Raw genomic sequence first — 26469 nt, 5'->3', positions numbered from 1 at the left:
CACGAGGCTTCTTTTGGTTCGTTTGAATGCATATTTGAACCGACAGAACCTTGGGTTCGTTTCTATCTTGGCCGTCGGAAGTAACTAGAGACAGATGGATATGCTTGACACTTGATGGAAAACTTTTTGGAACGTTGATAACCCAAAGTCAATCATTATCTTTTCTAACTTCTCTTTTGGCTTAGAATGGTAATGTTATTGAATACGTTTCTTTTGGCTTAGAATCTTTTCACTTCTCTTTTGGTTCTCACTTCTCTTTTGGCTTATAACAGTAATGTTATTGAAAACGTCTCTTTTGGCTTAAAACGGCGACGTTATGGAATACTTTATTATTTCTCACGTCTCTTTTGGCTGAGAACGCCGCCGGATTCTAGAGTACGCCGCCGGAATTTCAAGTACGCTGCCGGATTTTCTGGGTTCAAACGTGTGTTTCAAACGTATCGAGTACGCCGCCGATTCTAGAGTACGCCGCCGGAATATTAAGAGGTATGCCAGCGGAAATAGGGTGTAAGCGGAAACAGGGTTTACGCTGGCGGAATTCAGGGGTATGCCGGCGTAAATGGGTACGCCGGCGTAATCCGGTGGCATTCTCAGCCAAAAGAGACATATTCAATAACATTACCGTTATAAGGCAAAAGAGTGAGGACCAAAAGAGAAGTGAAAAAATTCTAAGCCGAAAGAGACGTATTCAATAACGTTACCGTTCTATGCCAAAAGAGAAGTGAGCAAAGATAATGATTAACTTTGGGTTGTCAGCGTTCCGAAAAGTTTTCCAACACATGTCAAGCATCCATCCGTCTCTAGTTATTTCCGACGGCCAAGATAATAACGAACCCAAGGTTCTGTCAGTTCAAATACACAGTCAAACGAACCAATAGAAGCCTCGTGAAGTGTGCCAATTTAATAGGGAGTAATGAAAAAGGAGGACTCTGTCAATGTCAGAAAGGTATCAGGACTTTTTACCACCTTATTTTGAAGAATTGCCCGTGTTTCATTTTTGTTTTAAAAGGTACCTGAGACCGTAATTCCTCGAAACATGTGCCGGCATTCCGTACTCTTCTCTTAAGAAAATTCTGTAGAAAAAACAAAATAAATACCATATCTAACAAGTATGCAACTCTATGAATGTGGTCAATTGATTCAGCTGCCACCGCACATAATGGGTAGTCATTAATGTTCCACATATTTCTATCGTGGAGGGGGGTCCATTGTGAGGATTTCATCTGGAGCTGCCGACCAAGAAAAAGTACAAACACTACGAGGAGCTGGGATATTCCACACCCTATAACCGCTAGTGATGATAGAAAACTGTATGCAATCAGGTTGTAGAAAGCTGAAAACTACCTAAGGAGTACTGGATCATTCCAAACGCTTTGTTGATCTCTCCTAATTTATTAATGTAGCCTAATGCTAGCAGTAGATTATCGATTAATGTGGTCCATTTGGCCACACAGACACAATCCTTACATTCGCGTGGGGCCAGCTTATTCAAAGATTGAAACCGTTCATTTGTTGGGCCCCAATAGGCCTTGCCCATAAAATCAACTCCATAGGATGAGCAAAACCCTTCGATCAGCCTCTACATAACTTTGAGTTAGAATCATCATATGAAAATGATTTTCAGGGAAGGGAAAAATACAGATACACCCCCTCAACTATGGCCAAAGTCCACTTCTAACCCCGTGGTATCGAAGGTACCAAAGACACCCCTCGATCAACTTTCTAACATTTTTAAGTAGACCCCTGACTTTACACTCTACAGTTCAAAATTCATCAAAAACACCCCCTGGCAATTTCTTCGTTCCCGTCCACCCCGTCATGTAACAAGCATTATTGAAAGATGAGAGGGTGTCTTTGGTGAAGTCGATACCACGGGGTCAGAAGTGGAATTTGGCCATAGTTGAGGGGGTGTAAATGTAATTATCCCTTCAGGGAAAGTCCTATTTACGTTGGGCCCCATCAAATGTAGAGTTTGGATATTGGAACAAGGGTATTAATGAATTTTCTAATAAGTATGCATTGTATGGGGTATATACGGAGGTGCACAGAATTGTTTTATTTTTTTTAAATAAAGTGGGCTCCACTTTGTACAAAGATCTAAACCATTTAGTTGGTAGGCCCCAAATTAAATGCACCGTACCATGAAAATCATCTCCTTTGGTTGATCCAAGCTCTTCGATGTATAGATTTTTCTATATGGTGTTGTTTATGTAAATATTAAAAGGGTTAGGATCATGATCGAGCTGATTTTTGAGGTACATTCTAGAAACATTAAGGCACAACAACAATGTTTTTGATCTTCGAACAAGGTAGGCTTCATTGTATTTTTTGAAATATATGCTCACCTACAAACAGACGCAGTAGACACTGGGCCCACCTCGCTATTTTTTTAGAAAATTCATTGAGCAACTTTGTTCGAAGTTCCGAACCATTCATTTGTTGTGCTTCAATGTAAGTAGCATGTGCCCCAAAACTCATCTCGATTATCATAGCCCTCCAATCTAATACGACGACACCATACGTATGTATGTATCTCCTTGGATTGAAGTTTTAGGATCATCCTAGGGAGATTTTTTTGGGATATGGCCTATTGACATTATTGACATTGGGTCGGAACAAATGAATGGTTTGGATCTTCGAACAAAGTAAGCTCAAGTGGTTTTTTTTTAGTAGAAATACATGTTTATGGCATCAAACTTCTTCAAAGATATGATCTAAACCATTCATTGTTGGGCCCCACTAAGGTTTCATGTTCAGAGAGAGAGAGAGTAATTAGCAAAAAGACGATTCGGCCAAAAAAAAGGATGGTGAAGGTTTGATTTTAATGTAGTATTGGTTCAAAAAAAAACAAAAAGTGGTAAACAAAATGGAAACACAACAACATACATTTTCAACGTGTTTATGGTGTTTTCCTAAAAAGTCGGACAGTAAAAGTTTTAAACAGAGTAAGAAATAGTAAACCATTAAAACATGTTTTTATGAAAAAATGCAGTTTAAAACGTCATTTTGCTAACTATGGTTGTGACAATCGAGTTTTTATATTGTGTTAGCCCGTATAGTCATGTGTTTTCAAAATGGGCTTTACGTCCCACACCATAGGATGATCCAAAACGTCCATTTGATGGGCCACAATGTAAATTGGTTATGCTCCAAAAATCATTTCCATAGGATGATCACAATTCTCCGATCTATAGTGGTTTCCATATTATGCAGTTTCTCTATAGATCGAGGGCTTGTATCATGCTATGGAAATGATTTTTTTGGGGCACAACCTATTTACATTGCAGCCCATCAAATGGACGGTTTGGATCATCCCATGGTGTGGGTGGTACACAGTCCATCAAAGGGCCTACCTTGCCCAAAGATTTAAACAAATCAATTGTTGGCCCCGCCAAGTGTTCAAGTTGGAGAGAGTAAGAGGGGGGTTGTTAATTTATCAGCATTAATACATATGTAAGCACACGTCTTTGACTTAGAGGGTTAGATACTCATATGATCCACATTTTTTCTCCTACTGCCTATGTATAATGTGGACAACAAACACGTTTTTCAATATTTATATTTGATTTGTACTTATTCGGTTGTATGGGGAAAATGTGGGTGGAATACTTTAAAAAAAATAAAAATCTAAGGCACTAAAACAAGTAGAAAACATTTATTTGCTGGTCACGTTACTCTTTCTCACCCTCTCACTTTCTTCTCTTATTTGTTAGTTCATGTGTATATTCGATGTCATTATCTTTTTTCTCTACGATTTTTATGTTTAAATATAGCAGGCCTCCTTTTGATGCCTATAAATAACGATTGTTACTTCATGTGTATATTCGATGTCATTATCTTATTTCTCTACCATTTTTATGTTTAAATATAGCAGGCCTCCTTTTGATGCCTATAAATAACGATTCATGTGACTCCTCCACCACAAAATACAATACCACCCTTGTCTTCCTTTCCCACCCTTTCCATTCCTATGGATCTCGTAACTGCAACCACTTATTTTGGTTCTTACTTCAATCCACAGGAAGATGAGAAGCCACAACTCAATCCTAAATCAGAAGTGTATCACCCAAGCGTTTGGGGTGATCACTTCCTCACCTACACGCATGATCAAATGGTAGACAGAAATTCAATTATCACCTTTAATTACGATGGTTCATGCGTATCTCATGCTCTTTTGATTCAACACATGATGTCACGCCCCAGCCCAACTGTGTAAATATTGTCAGGTTCTAGGTCTTCCACCCTCCCCGGTTTTGTTTTCCAGCAGTACTAACCGTGACCGACCCATTCCGCGGGGCGCCCACCCCTTGGAGATGCTGAAAATGCGTCTACAGGGGAGATCCACATATACAGCCGAACAACTTTTCCTCAATTTCCGATGTGGGATCTCACAATCCACCCCATTGAAGCCCAACGTCCTTGCTGGCACACCGTATTGGATTGGAGGTCCTGATCTGATACCATTATGTCACGCCCTAGCCCGACTGTGTAAATATTGTCCGGTTCTGGGTCTTCCATCCTCCCGATTTTGTTTTCTAGCATTACTAACAGTGCCCGAACCACTCCGCGGGGCCCGCCCCTTGGAGATGTTGAAAACGCGTCTACACTGGGAGAGGGGAGATCCACATATATAACCCAACAACTTTTCCTCCATTTCCGATGTGGGATCTCACTCATGATATTAGGAGATGCTCTCTTCAACGGTTTATTTTTAGGTCATCTGATGCATCTAAAACTCCCCCGTGTCATCGAGGACTCCCCCGAGTCAACTCCTTTTCCCTTGGCCACGTTTCGTATTTTGCCCTATAGAGTTAATAAAAACTCCTTTCACTCTCTTGAGATATGACCTCGTCAACTGCGTTTTTGGCCACGTCTGTGCGGAGTCGACAAGGACTTTTCTTGGCTGCATTTTGACCCGCATCTGGGTTTTTAAACATTGATATGATCTCTTTTGTCTTCTATTATATCTATTTATGTAGTTAGGATTAAAAACGGAGAAAAAGGACGATTGTATAAAATTTAGAAGAAAACAAAATTGTGGATTTATGTATTCAATACAGAACTACAGGAGAGAGAGAGAGAGAGAGCTCATTTATTTTGAATTATAGCATTTATTTATTTTGAATTACAGCGTTTCGTTGTAATAGTAGCTAATGTACATTTGTTTCTGAATGGTACCATGCAGAAATTAGATGGATGGACTAAGCGGATTGAAGAGTTGAAGGAAGAAGTGAAGAGAATGCTAAGCAGTGCCAAGGGGTCACAACAAGAAATAGATTTGATCGATGTGCTTCAACGTCTTGGAGTGGCATATCATTTTGAAATGGAGATTAACGAGGCACTACATCAACTATACGAATCCCATACATATGTTGCTGACGATGATCTATATGTTGTTGCTCTCCGATTTCGACTACTAAGACAGCATGGGTTTAATGTTTCTTCTGGTAAATCCTTTTTTTGTTTCTCTTTTTCATTGCCACAACTTGTGCTACTTTCACTACTTTTGTCATTCACATTCTTTATAACATGACATTGCTGGATTTTGAAACAGACGTATTTAAAAAGTGCAAAGATGAGCAGGGAAACTTCAACTCAACCATAATTAGTGATAAGAGGGGCCTATTAAGCTTGTATGAAGCGGCATATCTCAGTACACAAGGAGAGGATGTATTAGATGAGGCCATTACATTTACACGGAAACACCTTAAATCTGATATAAGCCATCTCGATTCTAAACTTGCAACACAGATAGAGCATGCCTTAGAGATACCCTTATGGAAGAGTTTACCAAGGCTGGAGCATAGGCATTACATCTCAATATACCAACCAGAGAATAAACAAAATGTTGTGCTTCTAGAGCTTGCAAAGTTAGATTTCAATCTCTTACAATCGTTGCACCAAATGGAGTTAAAGGATCTTACGAGGTAATTTATTTTAACTAATAATATTTCCACTATCGAGCTATAGAGAAACCATCAAGGCGGGTAGCGCTCTTGATTTCGGTCTCTTTCATCATAATCATATTATCCACTCATCATATAATTTCAAAACTATAGGGTTTTCTTTGTATTACATGAAATCAAACATGCCACATTTGATTCCCTACGATTATAATGGACTATATATTGATATCTCTTACAGGTGGTGGAAAGAGATGGATCTTACAGGAAACATGCCTTTTGCAAGGGACCGAATCGTGGAATTATACTTTTTTTGGGCGAATGGAGTGTATTTTGAACCACAATACTCTCGAGCTAGAATAATGACTGCCAAAATATTATCCATAATATCAGTGATTGATGACATTTATGATGTGTATGGTAAATTCGAGGAACTAAAACTATTCACAGATGCACTCGATAGGTACTCGATTTACATTTATCTTTTATTTATATTGCTTTGATTAGAAACTACTATATTATATCATTTTAGTTATGGAAATGATATCAGCACACCAACTTTTTGTATTTTTGTTTTTAGTTTTTTGGGAACCGTAATGACCTTTTGACAGCTCTTTAAATATTAGAAGACAAGATTGGTGAGCTCGTATATCAAAACGTGGTTGTGTTGATATCATATCCCTTTAGCTAATATGTCAAAGGACTACTATGATGAATGACACATCAAAGAAAGAACTGAGGCTACATCGTAACTTATTTGAGACACTCGTCCCAAATTACAATACAACGCTAAATGTTGCCACCGCACTTAAAATTGGGGTATCTTTGGAAACCATGAAAATAAAATTCATAGAATATTTCTTTAGCCAACGTAAAAGAACAGTAAAGAGGACGGTGAGATAGAGACTTGATAAGGTGGTGAATGATGAAAGGGTGCGATGATGCATGAAAAGATAGGGAAAAAAGTTTCCTGTTTTAAATAATATTTTTTTTCATCCGTTTTTCATTACCAAATCATGCTCTCCTCACTCACAACCTCCTCACAAAAAAATATTCCATGAAATATATTTTTGTGGATTCCAATCATGCCCTTAGTCATCCTATGAATTCTCATCTCATATAATAATAGGATCCTATAACCCCCCGATGCTCTCTCTCTCTCTCTCTTCTTTAGAAGAGCAGAATATTACCAAAGGTATTATACTGCTGATACTGTGCTAGAATGGTGATGGAAAAATATCACTCACCATATCTAGAGGTAATCTTATTTTTAACTCACGAAATTGATGCTTTAATCAACGACCCTTCACATTCTGACACCATATCTTGTAACAAAATAACTTCTTAGTTTAATGTGAGAATCATTAACTAGTCAAGTACTGATAATGTGAATGGTTAATTAATTTCAGGTGGGCTATTGAGTCCATAGATCAGCTTCCAAAATATATGAAAGTGTGTTATCTTGCTCTCTTGGATAATGTCAAGGAAATAGAAGAGGAACTTGCAGCTGAAGGAAAGTCCTATCGTGTACCATACTTAATAGAAGGAGTATGACATCTGAGTATACATAAAATTTGACACATATTATGAACATATGAATTGGGCTACTGATATTGGCAATACCTTGTTTTGATAATTGCACAAACTCATCTTGTCTTTTATTATTTAAATGTTTCTCAAAATTTCTCAAAAGCAATTAAAAAAGAAAAGACAACCTGATTTTTATGCAAGGGTGATGATACATTCACACCCCCTATAGGATAGTTCGCACCCCTTTAAAGGAGGGTACGTGGCAGACTTCAACGTTTTTAACATCAATTCACGTTACAGGGGAGTGAATTATCCTACATGGTGTGTGAATTTATCATTACCCTTATGCAATTATTAAAACATGGAAGTGCCAATATCAGCATCCTAGATTTGTTACAGGAAGATAACCATGTCTTTCCATTTCAATGATAATTGCTATTTTCTAATATTATGGTTGAATGGCTTGTTATTATCGCAGATTAGAGGTTTAACAAGAGCATACTTTACTGAAGCTGAATGGTTTAACAGGGGATATGTACCTCTATTCAATGAACATTTAAGCATCTCATTGATCAGTTGTGGTTACCCAATGCTTACTATCCTTACTTTTGTCGGGATGGGTGAAATTGAAACAAAGGAGGCATTTGATTGGGCAAGCAAAAGACCTAAGGTTGTTATGGATGCATCACTAGTTAACCGACTGCAAGATGACATCGTGGGAAACAAGGTTGGATGCTGATTTACGTGAAAACATAGAGATGAAAAATAATAATATTGAGAAAATAAGGTAGGATGCTAAGTGGACGTAATGATATGATAAAGCCTTAAAATGACTTTCATATTCATGTCATGTATCATGACGATTTTAATAACTAACAACTTTCTCAATAAAATAACTTACTTATCCTAAGTTCCTAACCAACCAACTACCACTCATTTCTTAAGAGATTGTTAAACCTACTAAAGTTAAAAAACTAATCCAACTAATAAAAAAACTTAGTTTGTTGTCTTAGTCAGAAGGTGTTTTATGTCCAGCCATTAGGTTATCATTTAAAGACAGCCTTTTTACCCAAAAAAAAAGAAGGAAAAATCATAATACAAGCATCAACTAATGAAGATACATGAGATAGGATGATAAAATATGCAATTACTTTTTGATTGATTTTAACATTATTTTTATGTATTATTGACATTTGAAGTTTGAACAAGAACGAGGGCATGTTGCATCATCAATCCAATGTTATGTCAAGGAGCATGGCATCTCAGAGCAGGAGGCGTGCGCTAAGCTTCGAGAATTGATAGTGATTGCATGGAAAGACATAAATAAAGCATGCCTCGACCGCCCTGTCTCCCTTACTCTTCTTATGCGAATCGTCAATCTCGCACGTGTTATGGAAGTACTATACAAAGATGAAGATGGATACACCTTCTCAAACGGCAAGACCAAAGAGTGTATCACCTTGTTGTTTGTTGATCCGATTGCCCTTTAAGAATAGATGCGGTTTACTTATTTTTATGGTTTAGATGTACTTGAATAAAGCAATATTGATTATCTTATTACTGTTGTATGTAACATGTAATAGCGTTAAGAGGAATGATAGATGCAAGGGCCTTCTTTATGCAAGGGCTGGAGAAGGGCCCTTGAATAGATCCACATCATTTTTAAATTCGGTTGAGAAACTGAATTCGGTTGCTCTTAATGACGTGGATGTAGTCTAGGGCTCCTCTCTAGCCCTTGCATAAAGAGGCCCCTTGCATCTATCATTCCTCGAGCGTTAATAGTACTTTGTGTTTACTATGTTGTCTAAATTGTTGGATATATATTATGTAATAGGCGTACTAATATTTTGTACGTGTTTAATATCTCCTCTGAATGACAGTATGTATTGTATGTTTTGTCCCAAACTGAATACAGAGTGACCTACGAAACATGTCTAAAGCAAAGTTCACTGTGAAGAGAACAAATGAGTACTGTGATACATACTTGATTTGGGTTATCATAGATTATCTTTACACTAATAGAGATATTAAGTATAAAATCACAATTATTCTAATAGGTCACACTAGCACAAATACTCTTAGTACAAGAAAACCCCTTTTTTGGTGGCGCACAAAATCTGTCCCATAAATTGCAATGGAAATTCAAGGAAATGGAAATGGAAAAAAAAAGTCACTAATAAGTATTTTTTAATAACTCAACTCAACTCAACAAAGCCTTTGCCCCAAGCTAGTTGCGGTCAGCTAAATGAATCCTTTAGAAAAAAAAATTCATGAAGAAGGTAAAATGGATCTACCCGGCTCTAATCCTGGTTCTAGTTGGGTTCTTTTACCTGGATCATTTTCTTCCATTCTATCCTATCCAAGGTTATGTTCTCTGTTAAGTTCCTAGCTATCAAGTCTTTCCTCACTCTTTCTACCCATGTTATTTCGGTCTACCCCTACCTCTTTTTACTCCCTCAATTTGGCACGAGTCACCTCTTCTCACCTGAGCATCCAAAGGCCTACGTTGGATATGTCCAAACCATCTTAAGCGGTGCTCTCTCATCTTCTCCTCGATTGGAGCCACCCCCACCGTTTTACGAATGTCTTCATTTTTAATTCTATCTAACCTTGTGTGGCTTCACATCCATCTAAGCATTCGCATCTCCGCTACACTCATCTTATACACATGCTGCTTTTTGGTGGCCCAACATTCTGAGCCGTACAGCATGGCTGGCCTCACAGCTCTCTTATAAAACTTTCCCTTCAACTTGGTAGGGATTTTACGGTCACACAGAACTCCTTAGGCAAGCGTCCACTTCAACCAACCTGCTCTTATAAAATTAAAAAAAAAGTCATTTAATTTTTAGCGATGGAAAAAATTCTCATTAATATTTATTATTTTTCAAAAAAAAATTAAGTATGTTTTTCTGCGATAAAAAAAATTATAACCAATATTGCCGGCAAAAACAAATGGTTCACATTCTCTCCCCAAAAGTGCCCTCTCTCTTCTGGCAACTAAAAAAATAGCCCATGTTCATGTTCAGCTACAGCCGATTGCAGCGACAAGTTTGCACCGATCGGCTTTGGCTTTCCGACGAGCTGCTAATGGCAAAAAAATATCAATACGGCAATGACGGTGACTTCGCCGAGAAAGGATTTCAGCTGGCATTGGCTAGAATCCCCGTCAACACTACTTGGCTGATAAAAACGTATGATTAACATCCTAGCATAAGTGGCCTCTGCTCATGCGATTTTCCAACTAGAAAATAACCGATCAAGGATGCAATAGCTTTGCCGAACTAGAGCATACATTCCAAAGAGAGATAGAGAGAGAAATGATACATGCAACAGTCCATCACTCTTGCTGAACATCCAGTTCCTTTTCTTTCCCAACTTGCAACACCCCTACATTTAGTGGCAAAACAAATCACACACTGATCCAAACCATAAAAAGAGCCATGTGGGTTAGTTTTTGCTACTGTCTATTTAGAAAGAGCGGAAATAAGGAACGAAAGAGAGAAGCAAAATTATAGTTGGGGTGTATTCAATCCTTCAAGGAATGGAGTGTGAAGAAAAGAAAGATCTACATAAATCTTCAACAAGACGTTCGAAAAGGGGTCCATGAAAAGAAAAGGAGGTTATGAGAATGCAGTCCTTTTCAGACAAAATATTAAAAAAACCCAGAGCCTGGGCTTCGGTCGACCGAATCCATCTTAGGTCAGTCGAAGGTCCCCTCGGTCGACCGAGTCCAAAAAACTTAGTTTTGTTTCTTTTTCAATTTTTCCTTGTTTTCACCATAACCTTTGATCCAACTATTGGATTTTTACTCGTTTGATTTCAATCAACGCAAGGAATCCAATATTCCCAATGGATCGCTTGAAATTTTGTAGGCCAAAAACCAAAATTCTTTGAGCACAATTTCAATTTAAAATAGGAAACATAAACAATATTCAATCTCCGATAGCCGAGAATGGGCTCCGAGCGCACCGGTAAAAACCATGCTGTATCATTGATTGGAAATTGACCAATCTAAGTAACTATCAGCACTGATACCATTGAAAGTTGGTGGTGGAACAAGATTGCATCTGGAGGTTCATGATTTCTTCCTATTTTATATTTCTCCTTGCCCTAGGGCTTTGCTTTTGTTTGATTTTTTTCCATCTAGGGCTTTTATTTATTATTGTTAGTGTTGTTGTTGTTATCACATGCCTTGGAGTTCCAACAGTGAGTATTTTTTAATTCCCCAAATTGGTGTCCAAATCTTGTGAAAGATCCACCCTCCCCGGTTTTGTTTTCCAACAGTACTAACCGTGACCGACCCACTCCGCAGGGCACCCACCCCTTGGAGATGCTGAAAATGCATCTACAGGGGAGATCCACATATATAGCCCAACAAATTTTCCTCCATTTCCGATGTGGGGTCTCACAATCCACCCCATTGAAGCCCAACGTCCTCGCTGGCACATCGTACTAGATTGGAGGTCCCGATCTGACAACATTATGTCACGCCCCAGCCTGACTGTGTAAATATTGTCTGATTCTGGGTCTTCCACCCTCCCCGATTTTGTTTTCCAGCATTACTAACCGTGCCCGAACCACTCCGCGGGGCCCGCCCCTTAGAGATAGTGAAAACGCATCTACAGGGGGAGAGGGGAGATCTACATATATAGCCCAACAACTTTTCCACCCTTTCCGATGTGGGATCTCATTCGTGATGTTAGGGGATGCTCTCTTCAACGGTTTATTTTTAGGTCATCTGAAGCATCTAAAACTTCCCCGGGTCATTGAGGACTCCCCTGAGTAAACTCTCTTTCCCCTTGGCCACGTTCCGCATTTTGCCCTATAGAGTTAATAAAAACTCCTTTCACTCTCTTGAGTTATGACCTCGTCAACTGCATTTTTTGCCACGTCTGTGCGGAGTCGACAAGGATCTTTCTTGGCTGCATTTTGACCCGGATCTGGGTTTTTAGATGTGATCTCTTTTGTCTTCTATTATATCTATTTATGTAGTTAGGATTAAAAACAGAGAAAAAGGACGATTGTATGAAATTTAGAAGAAAACAAAATTGTGGATTTATGTATTCAATAGAGAACTACATGAGAGAGAGAGAGAGAACGCTCATTTATTTTGAATTATAGCATTTATTTAATTTGAATTACAACGTTTCGTTGTAATAGTAGCTAATGTACATTTGTTTCTGAATGGTACAATGCAGAAATTACATGGATGGACTAAGCGGATTGAAGAGTTGAAGGAAGAAGTGAAGAGAATGCTAAGCAGTGCCAAGGGGTCACAACAAGAAATAGATTTGATCGATGTGCTACAACGTCTTGGAGTGGCATATCGTTTTGAAATGGAGATTAACGAGGCACTACATCAACTATACGAATCCCATACCTATGCTGCTGACGATGATCTATATGTTGTTGCTCTCCGATTTCGACTACTAAGACAGCATGTGTTTAATGTTTCTTCTGGTAAATCCTTTTTTTGTTTCTATTTTTCATTGCACAACTTGTGCTACTTTCACTAGTTTTGTCATTCACATCCTTTATAACATGACATTGCTGGATTTTGAAACAGATGTATTTAAAAAGTTCAAAGATGAGCAGGGAAACTTCAACTCAACCTTAATTAGTGGTATGAGGGGCCTATTAAGCTTGTATGAAGTGGCATATCTCAGTACACAAGGAGAGGATGTATTAGATGAGGCCATTGCATTTACACGGAAACACCTTAAATCTGGTATAAGCGATCACGATTCTAAATTTGCAACACAGATAGAGCATGCCTTAGAGATGCCCTTATGGAAGAGTTTACCAAGGCTAGAGCATAGGCATTACATCTCAATATACCAACCAGAGAATAAACAAAATGATGTGCTTCTAGAGCTTGCAAAGTTAGATTTCAATCTCTTACAATCGTTGCACCAAATGGAGTTAAAGGATCTTACGAGGTAATTTATTTTAACTGATAATATGTCCTTGTGTGTTGTTATGTGCATATAACTAATGTGCATATGGGTAGTTATAATCTGATTATTGTCTAGTTGTGAGGATGTGTTTTAGAGTTATGGGTGTTAGCTATGGTGTATGGGTTTAGGATAGAGGGAGTTAGTTGTTGTAGATGTGTCTTGTTAGTGGGTGTTGGTTACTTGTTATGTGTTATGTAAGTGGGTTAATGGGGTAGTTATGTGGCACTACCTTCATTCTTGTATTTAGGAAGTTTATGTTAATGAAAATGAAAGAGAAGAATTTTACAACACAAAGGAGACTTTGTTCTAGGAGAGTCATGGTTCCTCTCGAATCGAGCCATTAGGAGGTCCGGTTGCCTCGAATGAACCTCTCTCCTCCTCATTTCTATTTTATTTTCGTTTATTTCCGTTACGGCCAATTAGGCATGTAACAATTGGTATCAAAGCGGAAGATCCTGCGCCATGGCTGCGTCTTCAGAATTTTGGGAATCAATACGTGACAATTTGGAAAAGATTAAAGCACTTGCTTTGAAGATGATGGAAGAACAACATCAATTTATGGAAGGCTTAAAAAAAATCAGCACAACGATAGAGGAAATACTCAAAGACGAAGGAAGGCTAAAGATGGAAGATTTTGATGTTCGGAGAAAGAAAAAAGCGGCAATTGATGATCATGAAAAATCGTATTTCCCTTCTCAACTTTCACCACAACAGATTTCCAAAGTGAGATTCACAAGATCACGGTCATCACTTTTGAAGAATATGGAGGTCTAAAGTTGATTGTGTTTCTCAATCGAAGTGTACCCAATAAGATTTGGGATCCGGGCGAAAGACAATCTTTTCTACAGTAATTCGACCTTGAGGACAATGTCGATTCTAGGGGGAAGGAATGTTATGTGCATATAACTATGGTGCATATGGGTAGTTTTAATCTGATTATTGTCTAGTTGTGGGGATGTGTTTTAGAGTTATGGGTGTTAACTATGGTGTATTGGTTTAGGATAGTGGGAATTAGTTGTTGTAGATGTATCTTGTTAGTGGGTGTTGGTTACTTTGTAAAGTAAATTGCAAAAAGTAAAAGAAAGGTAGAGGGATTTATTTCATATGTTCTGGGGGCAACGTGAGACGGAGATTTTATGATGTCACCACTTGTACCTTACTTTGTAAAGAAAATTGCAGTAAGTAAAAGAAAGGTAGAGAGATTTACATCTTAAGTTCTGGGGGCAACGTAAGCTGGAGATCTTATGATGTCACCACCTCATACCTTGCTCTGTAAAGGAAATCACATAAAGCTTGGTAAACAAATGTAAATTTACTAAAAGCTTAAGAGAAATAGGCAGAGTAGCTGCACTATTGAGAGGATTCAGAGATTGCGGAGATTTTGGCAGCGTAACGGCGCTGTTTTGACGAAGAGACTTCGGGTTTGCCGAGATTTCGGCAAAATAAGGGTGCTATTTAGATAATAGGACCTTGGCTTCTCTGAAATTTGGCAGCACAACGGCGCTGTGTTGGCGAAGGGGCTTCGGGTTTGTCGAGATTTAGGTAGAACAACGGCACTATTATTAAAAAATAGCTCGTGGTTCTGCGAAATTCGACAGAACAACGTGTGGACCCCGATTTGAGAAGTGTCAAGGAACGAGTCCTTGTCGGTCCTTTTGATATCCACATGAAGGAGAGCTCTACCAAAGAACTCTCAAAACAAAACGCCTTATGGAAATATAAGAGATACCTCTTGATCCGGAGACAAAAGCCTCGAAACCAAGACGTACCTAAAATTTTGAAAGAGTCGCCATCCATGGATAGGCCATGGAACCAAAAACAAATGCTCTGTTTACAACGGATAACCACAGAAGAAATGGTCCGTGCCGGATTACGAGTAGGGAAGGTGTTAGGAATCCTACTCGCCCGAGCAGACTCGGTCTCTTATGCCATTTATTTATTATTTTCAAAGAGTTTTGGGCGAAAATCATGTGAAATGGGAACAAATATCCCCGAGAAAATGTCTACCTAAACATGCATGACCTGGGGATGGGCAAAAGAAAAATAAAACATCCATATCCTAAAAAGAATTGATATCAAAACCATCTGATATTGAAAAGAACACTAGAATCCCCCGTCTCTCAAAGAGGCGAAGAAAACTAGAGTCAATTCAATACCAGGTAATCCTGCTACCTATCTCCACACATCACATCTAACATCCATTCCTAAAAAGAGTTGGAAACAATATCATCTGTCATTCAATACCCTAGCATGATTCTTGTCTTCTCCGACTGATCTCCGATCAAGATTCCAGCCGATTCATTTAGTTTCATTTCTTAGTTCACTGTCTTGTTTGATCTTCTTCTTTGTTTTCCAAGCTTTAAACCCTAATTTTCTTATTGTTAGTGTTTGTAACCCTAGATCCGCCTTTAAACCATAGATTAGTGTATTCCTTTCACTCGTTCAAGTTTTTAAACTGCGGATCCAAGCTTCAAATCCTTAAAATTTGCCATCAATTGCTTGAACTTGTTTACATCCCAATATTTTGGGTGGAATTTGATTTGTGCTTTTCTGAAAATCGAGGAAGGAAGTCTAAATGTCTTAAATCTGTATAAAGGAAGATTAATATTCTAGCTCGGTTGAACGATCGCTAGGATCCGGATCCAAGGAAGAAATAGAGATTTTCAAAAGAGAATTGCATAGCTGAGGATAAAGGTAAAGAGGAAAAGATTTGAACATTCCTTCTCATACCTAGGTAGAAAGAAGTGAAAGAAGAGGTAATTGTTTTTCCTCTTTTTGAAATATTATTTAATCTTATTAGTTTCTCACATTTTGCGATAATCTTTCACTAATGATTGTTTTACAGCATGCTATTGTGATTCTGTTTGGAATTTATGACAATGTTTATAGATTATTTTGTGTTCATCTTTATTCGATGATTGCATAAGAATGTGAAATTGATGTTCTGGAGGTTGTTGACTTTTTTTTTAATGTGATGATTTTTACTTGTTAGTGTCCTTGAAATGGTAGTATTAATTAGAGGCTTTGATGTTTGTTGATACGTATGTTCAGCTTGGTATATTTTTGTGTGTGCTTAGAGGACAGTAGTGAAAGAGAGTTATAAATGTTGATTTTGTCTTGAAGTGATAACCTCCCTTAGGTTAGTCTAGATGATGTGTGAATATTTTAAGGGTGTTACGTCATACTTGAGTAAAGTGTCTTGGCTTTGATTTCAGTTGACATTTAAAAAAAAAAAGAGTCTAAGTATTTGAATAATGTATTTCTATCTGACATATGGAGGAAAGTGTGAGGTTCATAATGTAAATGCCCAATTTTGTGCTACTGTAATAACAATACTAGTGCTTGTGTTGAAGACTATTTCTCATGCTTTTGGTGCTACTAAAAACTCTACAAATTTTTTTATCTTTTTATTTTGACTGGATGCAACATGCCTATGTTTAAATAGGGAAAGGGCGTATACTTTTATTTCTTTCCCATTTTGATCCTTTGTATAAAATTTATTCTCTGAACGAATGTTCTTCTATTCCTTCAATTTTCAAATAGTTATAGACTTACTCAGTTTTGAAAATCTGTAAAATAGAAACAATTTTTTATAACTCTAATGGTCGTTAGTTCATTGTTTTTTTCTTTTTTTAAATGGTTAGGTTTAAAATTTAATGTTTGTAGTTCCTAACTTTTGTAATTCATTTTGCAAAAGGATAGGTCTGGTTCTACATTTATTTCATCAAATGTTTTCATGGAAAACCTTGAGTCCGCTCATCTAGAAAGTTTACGTTGTGTTAGCTCGCATATTATTTCTATGGCAATGTCAAGTAAGTTTTCAGTTCATCGAGCTATCTTCATTCAAAACCGTCAGTAATTTTCATTAGGGGCATATTAAATCATTTCAGTTGAAAACTTTGGGGTTTTTATGTTTAGTGATTTCTACTACCAATTCAAAGTTACCAATATTCACAAGCCCTATTACCATTATCAAAATGCTTAGTGATTTCAAAGTCTTGTAGTCATTTAAAGAAATTTGTTTACTCTTCTAGGAATAGGGACAATAGTTACTTAGATGTTAAAATGCTTTCACTTAGAATTACTTTATATTATGAATGTAAAAGAAGATGATAGAGAGAGACATTTGCCTTTTCAATTATAGTTTACATAGAGTCACTTTGGATTTCAGTGCTATTTAAAGAAGAATAAACTGTATAGGCTACTGGTTTATGAAAAACTGAAAAGAGACATCATAGGCAGGTCCTAATGCCTAAATATTTCAGTTCTTCTTGCAGACATCCTAATCTAGGATATTTCCACACACCATGTAGGAGTTGCTTTGATTCTTCATAGTCTATTGGTTTTATTTCCTGTTCTATTTGTCCAGATTTTTCTTCGAGTGCTATGCAGTTTTCATATCTTGGATTCTTTTATTAGATCTGCATGTCAGTTTCTCATAATACGCACACTGATTTGTCTAATGAACTCCATATACCTCTCAGGTTTAAGGGAATGATGTATGTACTCTTCTATTTTAATAATGTTTCTCTTCTTATGACTGTTGTCTTCTCTCTTCATCCGGTTTAAGAAGTCTTTACCCAACCCAAAGTGTCCAAAAAAAAAGGGTGCATGAGTCCAGAGAGGCAGATAATATAACCGGATGTCATTGATGTAAATGTGTTGATCCCATTTCTTTTATGTGTATAAATCATCTTAAAGGTTCTCTGTGTGATATTGAAATGTCAGGTTGAGGAGCCTAGCTGAAAAAATATTTGATGCATAGCTGAAAAACTGGTTAAGGTTAAATGTTTTTGATTTGAGAATGACGTTTGACTTATGTCAATTGTGTTTTTTGAACTAATATTGTGTTGTTACTCTATGATTTCCAATTTGGCTTTTTTTGTTTGGGAATAGTGTTACCTTTTATAATTTTTGGATGATGGTTGTCAGGACATAAAATAGTAGAGAACCTGTTCTCATCATGGTATAAATTTTCAATTCCTTATGTAGTATTGAAACATGAAATTTATATACCAAACTGGTTTGTAAGGCACATTATCTGTGGTGTGTTATATGGAGAAGATTCTCTTTTCAGTTTATTAAAAAAAACTATAGTTTTGAGGATAACTTAATCTCAGCTGAATATACACTCTATTATGAACGCTGAAATTATTGTTAACAAATGCTTTTATGTTGAAATTGTGATGGTAATGCTCGGTTTACAGGCATCATTTTGTGGTATATTTATGATATTTGTTTAGGATAAAATGTTGGGATGGTTTACAATGAAGACATTGGATATTTCATACATAGTAATGAAGTGCTTACGAATTTCAATAATTCATGCTAATTGTACTTAGTCTACTGACCATAAATGAAATGCTTTAGAATTGTATGTGATAAACTGTTTAGAGAGTATGTGTTTTGATCGCTATGGGAATATGAAATGGGTTGAAACAATTTATTTGAAACGAGCGAATAAATGCTGATTTGATTTATCCCTATGTTGAACCAAATGCTCTATTTTAAGATGTTTAATCAACCTTGATATGGCTTTATTCTCCTTTTATTTTAGGAAAATGACTCAAGCTTTCATTTTTTATTTATAGAGAAGAGTCATTTTTATATGCAAAAATGGTCATAAATTATACATTGTTGATTATTTCTTTTATTTTCAATAGTAGAGTGTGACCTGTTGTATGAATTTATTTTAATTCCTGTTTATATATAGATAGGATGTAAGTGTGTTCATTGAATTTAATTGGTTAGAAATTATATATATGTCTTCCTATGCGCTAATAGCTTTGTCTAAAAATTAGTATAAATATTAGTTTGATCTATTTACCTGTGAAGTTTAAAGTAAAAGATAGATAAATTCTTAAGCTTTTGCTTTATTGACGTAATCATCTAGGAGTTTATTTTCCTTATTTACTCTCGGGGCTAGCTAAGTCTCCTTGGTTATGTTATTTTTTTCTCCTAATTCAAGGGCGATGAAGGCGTTAGCCCAAGCCCATCCTTTTGAGGGACTTACCTGGATATGGTAGTGCCCTCTTCCCTCTTCTTTCCTCTTCTTAGTTAGAGAGTGTTTAGTCTTTTCGATACCTTTGAACCATAGGTTCCCTTATTCATCACAAGGGCAATGAAGGAGTCATCCCGAGCCCATCTTTAGGGGACTTGCCTGGTCCTAGTAGTAGTCCTCCCATTCTCTCTTCTTTAGTCTTTTAGACATATAGCATAGATATTATGCTTTTCTTTTTATTGCAAGAGCAATGAAAGAGTCATCTAGAGCCCCCATTAGGAGACAAGCGTTGTCTCATTTAGAAGAGTTTTCCCCTTTAGGATATCACTTTGGTCTCATTAGAGAGTCATCTACCCTCATTTATAGAACACTCCCCTACTAGTTGAAGACCAACTTGGTATGTTCGTTGTCCTTACCTATTTATCATTGCAAGGGTAATGATAGGGATACTTGGAGCTCACCTCTATGTCTAGGAGACTTGCCTAGTCTCATTAGTACTCTTGTTTATTTTGTTTTCATTCAGGAGACTTGTTTTGACTTATTTGTACCCCTCATAAAGTTGCTAGTCATTCTTTGACTTATTTACACCCTCTTTTATAGAGTTGTTAGACATGTTTGGTCTTATTGGTGCCTCCTTAGTGTTGTCAGTTATGAGTTTATCCTTTACTGTTGTTGCCACTCCTCTTTGTTAGAGACTAGCTTAGTCTTATTAGACCTTTACCTGCTTGGGATCTTACCTTTTTTATTTTACCTTAGGACACTGGTTTATTTATTTTGAGATCATTTCACTTTAGTGAGTTTACTTGTCTAGGGGTTTCCCCTTTTAGCCTTAGGGTTTGGCCCGAGTGTTTGGTTGCAATTTTTTTTTCAAAAATCCAAAAAATATTAGAAATTTAAAACTCAAAAACATTTGAAAATATTCAAAATTCAAAAACATTTGAAAACCAGAAAATCAAAAATATCTGAAATGTTAAAATTTTTAGAGTAATTTCGGAAATTTGGTTTCCGAACTACGTTTGCTTGATCCTCTTCCACTAGGTACGTAGGCAACTTGGGATCTTTATCCCAAGTCCAGTCAAACCATTAAAAATAAACCATAAAAAACTTTTAGAAACACAAAAAGCTTTAAAACTTTTCAATAAACCTGTTTTCAAAAAAATATTCCTCTAGAGGGATTTTGTCCTAAATGTGTTGAGTGTTTTGGATGTTTTGTGTTTGTGTTAGAGTTAGGAGTTTGTCCTAGCTAGGAGTCTATCCTCACCTCTATCCGGTCAGTTGGCGATCCACATCGCCGACTGATGACTAGAATAGGGTGCGTTAGATAGCCCATTATTTTCCTTAGGACACACAGCCTAGTTACACATAGGATGTAGGAACTATTTGCATTAGTTTAGGACTAAAAAACTTGCATTTAGTTAGGGCATATAGGGAGTCCTGATTAAATTCTTCAAAAATACAAAATCAAGTCAAGAGACCGGATTCACCCGGGCAAGAGGGGTGCCTAACACCTTCACCGATAGTAACCATAACCCTTACCCAGATATCTGTAAGGACGATGCCTTAATAAATAGAGCAAAATTAAAGGTTCTAGGACCATAGCAAAAGAACCCCTTTGGTTACTGTTCCTCCAATGAAACTCGGGTACTTATCCTCTTTTCATCGGAAGAACAGACAGAGGTCCTAGGCCCTAACCTAGGTGGCGACTCTGAGTTTCTCTTTTTTGTGAAGTCCGGATCACGTTCCCGAGTTCACAAGAAACGCACTTCAACAAACACTCCTAGAGAACCCGATGTGGTAATCCCCCGCCGCCCCGGCGCGTGCGGGAAAAATCCGGCCCCTAAAGGTAGCACCAACCCAATTGTTTCCCAATGGTTGGAGGTGCATACTTGGGTTCATGGTGAAGGTCTCGACACTCGGGACTTGGGCATCTCTGGGTGTTCTTCGGGAATGTTTTGGGATAACCCATCCTCATGAGCAGGAGGGGTGGTTATACCTAACTCTCCGTCAGGGGGTCAAAGTGGAGAGTAGAATTCCTTCCTCCATAAAGTGATGGAAGAATGGGTTTCTCTTCGTGAAGACTCCTGAAGGGGTGACTTTGTAGTTTCCGACGAAGTGGCAAAAGCCAATAGGAGGAAGTTGTGGTGAAGAAATTTCACTTGATGGGCGAGGAGGCGGTGCTTTTTAGTAAGATTACATCAAAGCCCCACGTAGATTGCACATTGTTTAAGTTTGAGAGGAAGTTGGTTGAGTATGATCTGAGTATGACGAAGCTCGGTGCTGAGGACAAACTTATAGATGTTGAAGAGATGGAAGTTGGAGACAATGAAAGTGGTAATATCCCCCAGCCGATCTTCCTGCTTTTGTTCCGACATTGTCATTATTCTTTGGCCTGAGCCTTTTCTTTTTTCTGTGTAGATATGGATTCCAAGAAGTCTGGTGTTTCTTCTTTGGTCCCATAGCCAAGGACGAGGCTCACCCGAAGTCGGTTGCAAAGAAGGTCCCTGCCCCATGATTTCAGCCTCGGCACTGGCTAGGGCCAGAGAATTGAAGAAGGGGTAGTTTGGAGCAGGGGATTTTTCCTCTGGCAAGAAAGTGAAGGTGGAGAGAGGAATCCTCGCCCTTGCAAAAGAAGTAGGTGATCTGACGACGGGCTCGTCTCCGAAGGTCGACTGATGCGGGAAGACCTGCCTGTTTTACGTTGGAGAGAAAATGGAGAGGGAGCTAAATCGGATGCAGGGCTCTATTTTCCAGCCCGAATGGAAGGTCGGGGTTGAGGACTCGAGGCTTCACAACCTAAGGTGGCCACGGAGATGGCCTTCATGGGGATGCCTTCGAAGGAAGAGGCAAAGATTCGTAGCCTTTCCCCCGACCATCTTTCTAAGGTGTTTCATCATCTGGATAGATAGGTGAGGGTCAATTCACTTGTTCATTTATCGTATCGCACGTATTTGTGTTTTCCAACTTTGCTCTTTTTTTCTACAGGCCATTGACAATGGGACCAAAATGTCCTCCTGCATGCTTGATCTCTGCGCGGAGAACCGACCTTCATGATATAATGGTCGGGCTGGAGAAGAAGAACCAGGCCTTGGAGAGAAGGGCGAAGTCCGACAAATATTGGATTGAAGTCCTGGCGGCCAAAGTTGAGGCGCCCAAGAGGGGTTGGGAGAAAGCTTAGGAGGAGTTGGCTGTGGTCCGGGAGGAGAGCGAGAAGGTCGGAACCCCAAGAGGTCGAGAAATATAAGGAATTACAGGATTTCCAGATCATCGTCGCTTAGCAAAGTCTACACATGGACATTCAGGACTTTACGTCCTGCCGGGAGAAGGTTGTGAACATCTACCAGAAGTTCCCTGGGAAGAAGCCGAAGCCTCCTTCTGATGAGGAAGAGCAGGTGGAGGAGGGAGAGAAGGATGGACTCCAGGATGCACAAGTTGATCCGTAGGGGCTTCCCTCCCTGGTTGACCATTACTTCCCCCATCTTCTCACTCTCCTTTCCAATTACCTCAGGGATGAACTTCTGCACCAGCTCCTTTGCTCGAGTGCTCAAGTGTTTCAATGTCCTCCGAGGATCTTCTTTTATTTATCCTTCTTGGCTTTGCATTTGGTTTTGGAGACTTGTATTTTGTATGTTTGTGATGTAACTGGCCTTTGAGCCCATCTTTGTAAGGTTTCTTTTCTTTAATGAAGTGGTCTCTCTCTCTCTCTCTCTCTCTCTCTCTCTCTCTCTCTCTCTCTCTCTCTCTCTCTCTCTCTCTCTCTCTCTCTCTCCTGTCATAGCATATTCTCTTTAATAACAAACTTTCGGAGAACTCAGTCGAAATTTTTGATTTTAACAAAATCTTTTTCTGAGATTTTCTGTGCTTGCGACTGTTCTATCCTAGCTCGACTATCTATGGATTCGTGAGTTACAACGGACTCCAGAACCTCTGGCATCCAGAGGTTAGAACCAAACTTTGAAGCCAGTCAAAAGCTAGAGGGTGGAACTTTTGTGAAGGTAGTAAGAGATACTCGATATTGCACCTTGGGGGGTTGGATCCAAGTTTCAATATTTCATGAATCCTCTATCGCTGAAGAGCACACAGGTTGGAGCTTCCATGGAGATTTTACGAGAGATAGGAAGAGCATCGCGATCTCTCACCGTGGAGGTCCGGATCCAAGCTTCAACCACTAGCGAATCCTCTGTCGCTGAACAGCAGATAGGGTGGAGCTTCCGTGGAGATTTTTCAGAGATAGGAAGAGCTTCGCAATCTCTGACCATGGAGGGTCGGATCCGAGCTTTGACTCTAGCGAATCCTCTGTCGCATTCTCTGTTGCTGAATAGCAGACAGGATGGAGCTTCCATGGAGATTTTGGGAAGATAATTAGAGCTTCGTGATCTCTGACCGTGGAGGGTCAAATTCGAGCATAGACCTTTGGAGAATCCTCTATCATTGAAGAGCAGACAGGGTAGACATTCCGTGTAGATTTTCTTGGAGATAGGAAGAGCTTCGCGATCTCTGACCATGGAGTGTCGGATCTGGGCTTCGACCTCTGGCAAATCCTCTGTCACTGAAGAGCAGATAGGGTGGAGCTTCCATGGAGAATTTTCTGTTCGAAACACTATCCGCGGTCGACCAGACCATCTCGGTCACCCTCCCAAACCATGATGGATTGTTCTTGGCTTTCCAGGGACACCTCCGCGGTCGTCCAGCTTCCCCCGGTCGATCGGTCCGCTAAAATCCGGCAAGTGTTGTATTTCCAGCTACCTTGCCGAGGTCGCCCGGGACACCCCCTGTCAACCGACCCTATTTGAAAATCCATTTTAACTTTAAAAACTCAAGGATTTATGCCATGGTCTTTGGGCTTTAGTCCTAGGTCTTCAAACACATTTTTGGGTGTGTGTATGGTTTTCAAAGATATAAAAACTGACGTATGAAAACCATTTGAAAACCTATTGAAAGTGCATTTTACAAAGTATCATGAGGACTCTAAATACACCCTAAAAATGATACCGTTGAGTCTTTTTGGATTGTATCAGCTCCTTTGCACTTCCTTGGACTTCCTTGACTTGAGAGTGAACATCTTGCACTTGATTCGACTCTTGTGAGTTTCTCCAATCTTCAATGCATGTTGTGAGGTACATGAGGTGTCACCATGGTATGTTCAACTCCAAGCTCCTTCTTGATAATTGCTAGGAACTTGTGGGATCTTCATCTCGAGCTTCTTGACTTTGAACATCCCCCAAATGGCAATGTCTTCACTGTGAGTGCAAGCTCTTGATCATTATGTGTGGAGATCCACAAGCCATGTGTTGTGATGAGTTGTGTAGTGGCGATTATGACATATCAAAATCCTGTATAGAGCACAACATCTCAAAGCAACATATTAGTCCACAAATGCTAATCAATTTGAGTTTGCTAGCATCAAAACAAGAAGGAAAAGGTGAATGTTTGAACCCATGGGAACCCTTGGGCTTATAGGGATGGATCTCCTCTGTCCTTCCCCTCCATCCAGTGGGAAGTGTACCATGCTGTATGTGGCGATAGATTACTTCACCAAGTGGGTGGAGGCTAAGGCCGTGGAAAAAGACTCCAAGGCAACAAAGAAGTTCTTTTACCATGATGCTGTGTCCAGGTTCGGGATACCAAAGGTCTTGGTAATTGAAAACGGCACACAGTTCGCCAGCTCCTAGTTCTGAAGCTTTTGCGAGAAGCTCAGCATTCAACAACATTTTAATTTAGTTGGACACCCCCATACAAATGGGCAAACCGAGGTAACAAAAAGGACCCTCCTAGAAAGCCTCAAGAAGAGCCTTAAAAATGCTAGGAAATCTTGGGCAGACAAATTAGCAAACGTATTCTGGGCCTACCGTACTACACCCGAACTGCTACGGGGGAGTCGCCGTTTAGCATGCCCTTCGACGTGAAGGGCGTAATCCCGGTAGAGAACGAGGTCCCATACTTTAGAGTGGAGAATTACAATGAGAAGCAGAATTCCAATCTTTTGAGAAACAACCTTCAGCTGATAGAAGAAAAAAGAGAGAAGGATCGAGTTTGCACTACCGCCTATTTGCAAAGAGTCGCTCGATATTACAACTCCAAGGTAAAAGAAAGGTCATTGGAGCCCAGGGACAAGTTCCTCCGACGATCCGATGTCTCAACCACCGGAAGATCGGGAAACTAGTTCGCAGATGGGAAGGGCCCTATAGAGTTGTTAGAGTTCTTTGACCAGGTGCATACCAACTGAAAGACATTGAAGGAACTCTGATACCTCGCACATGGAACATGGACAATATGAGAAAATACTATCAGTGAGCGACCTTCAAGTTTAGTCCGTTCAGTTTCGATTACTTGTGTTTGTCTCTTTTTATTTGAATGCAGAAGTAGATGCCCTCTGTTATAAAATTGCTCCTATAAATGAAAATTTTCACCACCTTCTAACTGTGCCTCAAATATATCTTCGGAAAAATCTGCACGGAAGCTCTACCCTGTTTGCTCTTCAGCGACAGAGGATTCGCCAGTGGTCGAAGCTTAGATCCGACCCTCCACAGTCAGAGATCGAGAAGCTCTTCCTATCTTCGGAAAAATCTCCATGGAAGCTCCACCTTGTCTTCTCTTCAGCGACAGAGGATTCTCCAGAGGTTGAAGCTCGGATCCGACCGTCCACAGTAAGAGATTGCGAAGGTCTTCCTATCTCTGGAAAAATATCCACGGAAGCTCCACCCTGTCTGTTCTTCAGCGACAGAGGAGTCACCGGAGGTCGAAGCTCGGATGCAACCCTCCACGGTCAAAGATCGCAAAGCTCTTCCTGTCTCTAAAAATCTCTACGGAAGCTCCACCTTGTCTGCTCTTCAGCGATAGAGAATGCGACAAAGGATTCGCCAGAGGTCAAAGCTCGGATTTGACTCTCCATGGTTAGAGATTGTGAAGCTCTTCCTATCTCTGAAAAAGAAATTTGAATTTCTTAAAGAGAGCCCGATAAGGGTGGGCGACCGCCGTGCCTCAGTCGACCGCCACGGCCTGAAAAACTAGCCGTTGGGCCTTTCGCAGGTTGACTTTTTCAACCCAGTTTTTTACAGTTTTATCCAAAAAAATGGTCATA

General features: G+C 39.1%; 2 protein-coding genes across 2 annotated transcripts; both read left to right on the top strand.

The window, feature by feature from the left end:
- Positions 1-3908: 3908 nt before the first annotated feature.
- Positions 3909-8990, top strand: LOC143882332 (beta-cubebene synthase-like). Its single transcript, XM_077385874.1, has 7 exons — positions 3909-4114; positions 5186-5447; positions 5555-5927; positions 6145-6366; positions 7313-7451; positions 7912-8160; positions 8633-8990. Exons 1-7 carry the CDS (start codon positions 3971-3973, stop codon positions 8921-8923), a joined length of 1680 nt encoding a protein of 559 aa, XP_077241989.1. The 5' UTR covers positions 3909-3970; the 3' UTR covers positions 8924-8990.
- A 3635-nt stretch (positions 8991-12625) lies between these two features.
- On the top strand, positions 12626-13376 carry LOC143880703 ((-)-germacrene D synthase-like). The gene is made up of 2 exons (XM_077383677.1): positions 12626-12893; positions 13000-13376. The coding sequence occupies exons 1-2, from the start codon at positions 12626-12628 to the stop codon at positions 13374-13376; spliced, it is 645 nt and encodes a 214-aa protein (XP_077239792.1).
- Positions 13377-26469: the final 13093 nt, after the last annotated feature.

The sequence above is a fragment of the Tasmannia lanceolata genome, unplaced genomic scaffold (assembly GCF_043159265.1).
Source record: "Tasmannia lanceolata isolate RefF3 unplaced genomic scaffold, GAP_Taslan_0.1 ptg000007l, whole genome shotgun sequence".
NCBI lineage: Eukaryota > Viridiplantae > Streptophyta > Magnoliopsida > Canellales > Winteraceae > Tasmannia > Tasmannia lanceolata.
The sequence above is the reverse complement of the archived record's forward strand: the minus strand, read 5'-3'. Positions and strand labels throughout refer to the sequence as shown.

What these genes read in the sequence shown, in the direction of transcription:
- LOC143880703 (XM_077383677.1), top strand. Translation starts at nt 12,626, where the DNA reads ATGCAGAAATTACATGGATGGACTAAGCGGATTGAAGAGTTGAAGGAA. An exon ending in TGTGTTTAATGTTTCTTCTG is followed by an intron (nt 12,894 to 12,999) that starts GTAAATCCTTTT and finishes ATTTTGAAACAG; the next exon opens with ATGTATTTAAAAAGTTCAAA.
- LOC143882332 (XM_077385874.1), top strand. Translation starts at nt 3,971, where the DNA reads ATGGATCTCGTAACTGCAACCACTTATTTTGGTTCTTACTTCAATCCA. An exon ending in TGGGTTTAATGTTTCTTCTG is followed by an intron (nt 5,448 to 5,554) that starts GTAAATCCTTTT and finishes ATTTTGAAACAG; the next exon opens with ACGTATTTAAAAAGTGCAAA. An exon ending in TTCACAGATGCACTCGATAG is followed by an intron (nt 6,367 to 7,312) that starts GTACTCGATTTA and finishes AATTAATTTCAG; the next exon opens with GTGGGCTATTGAGTCCATAG.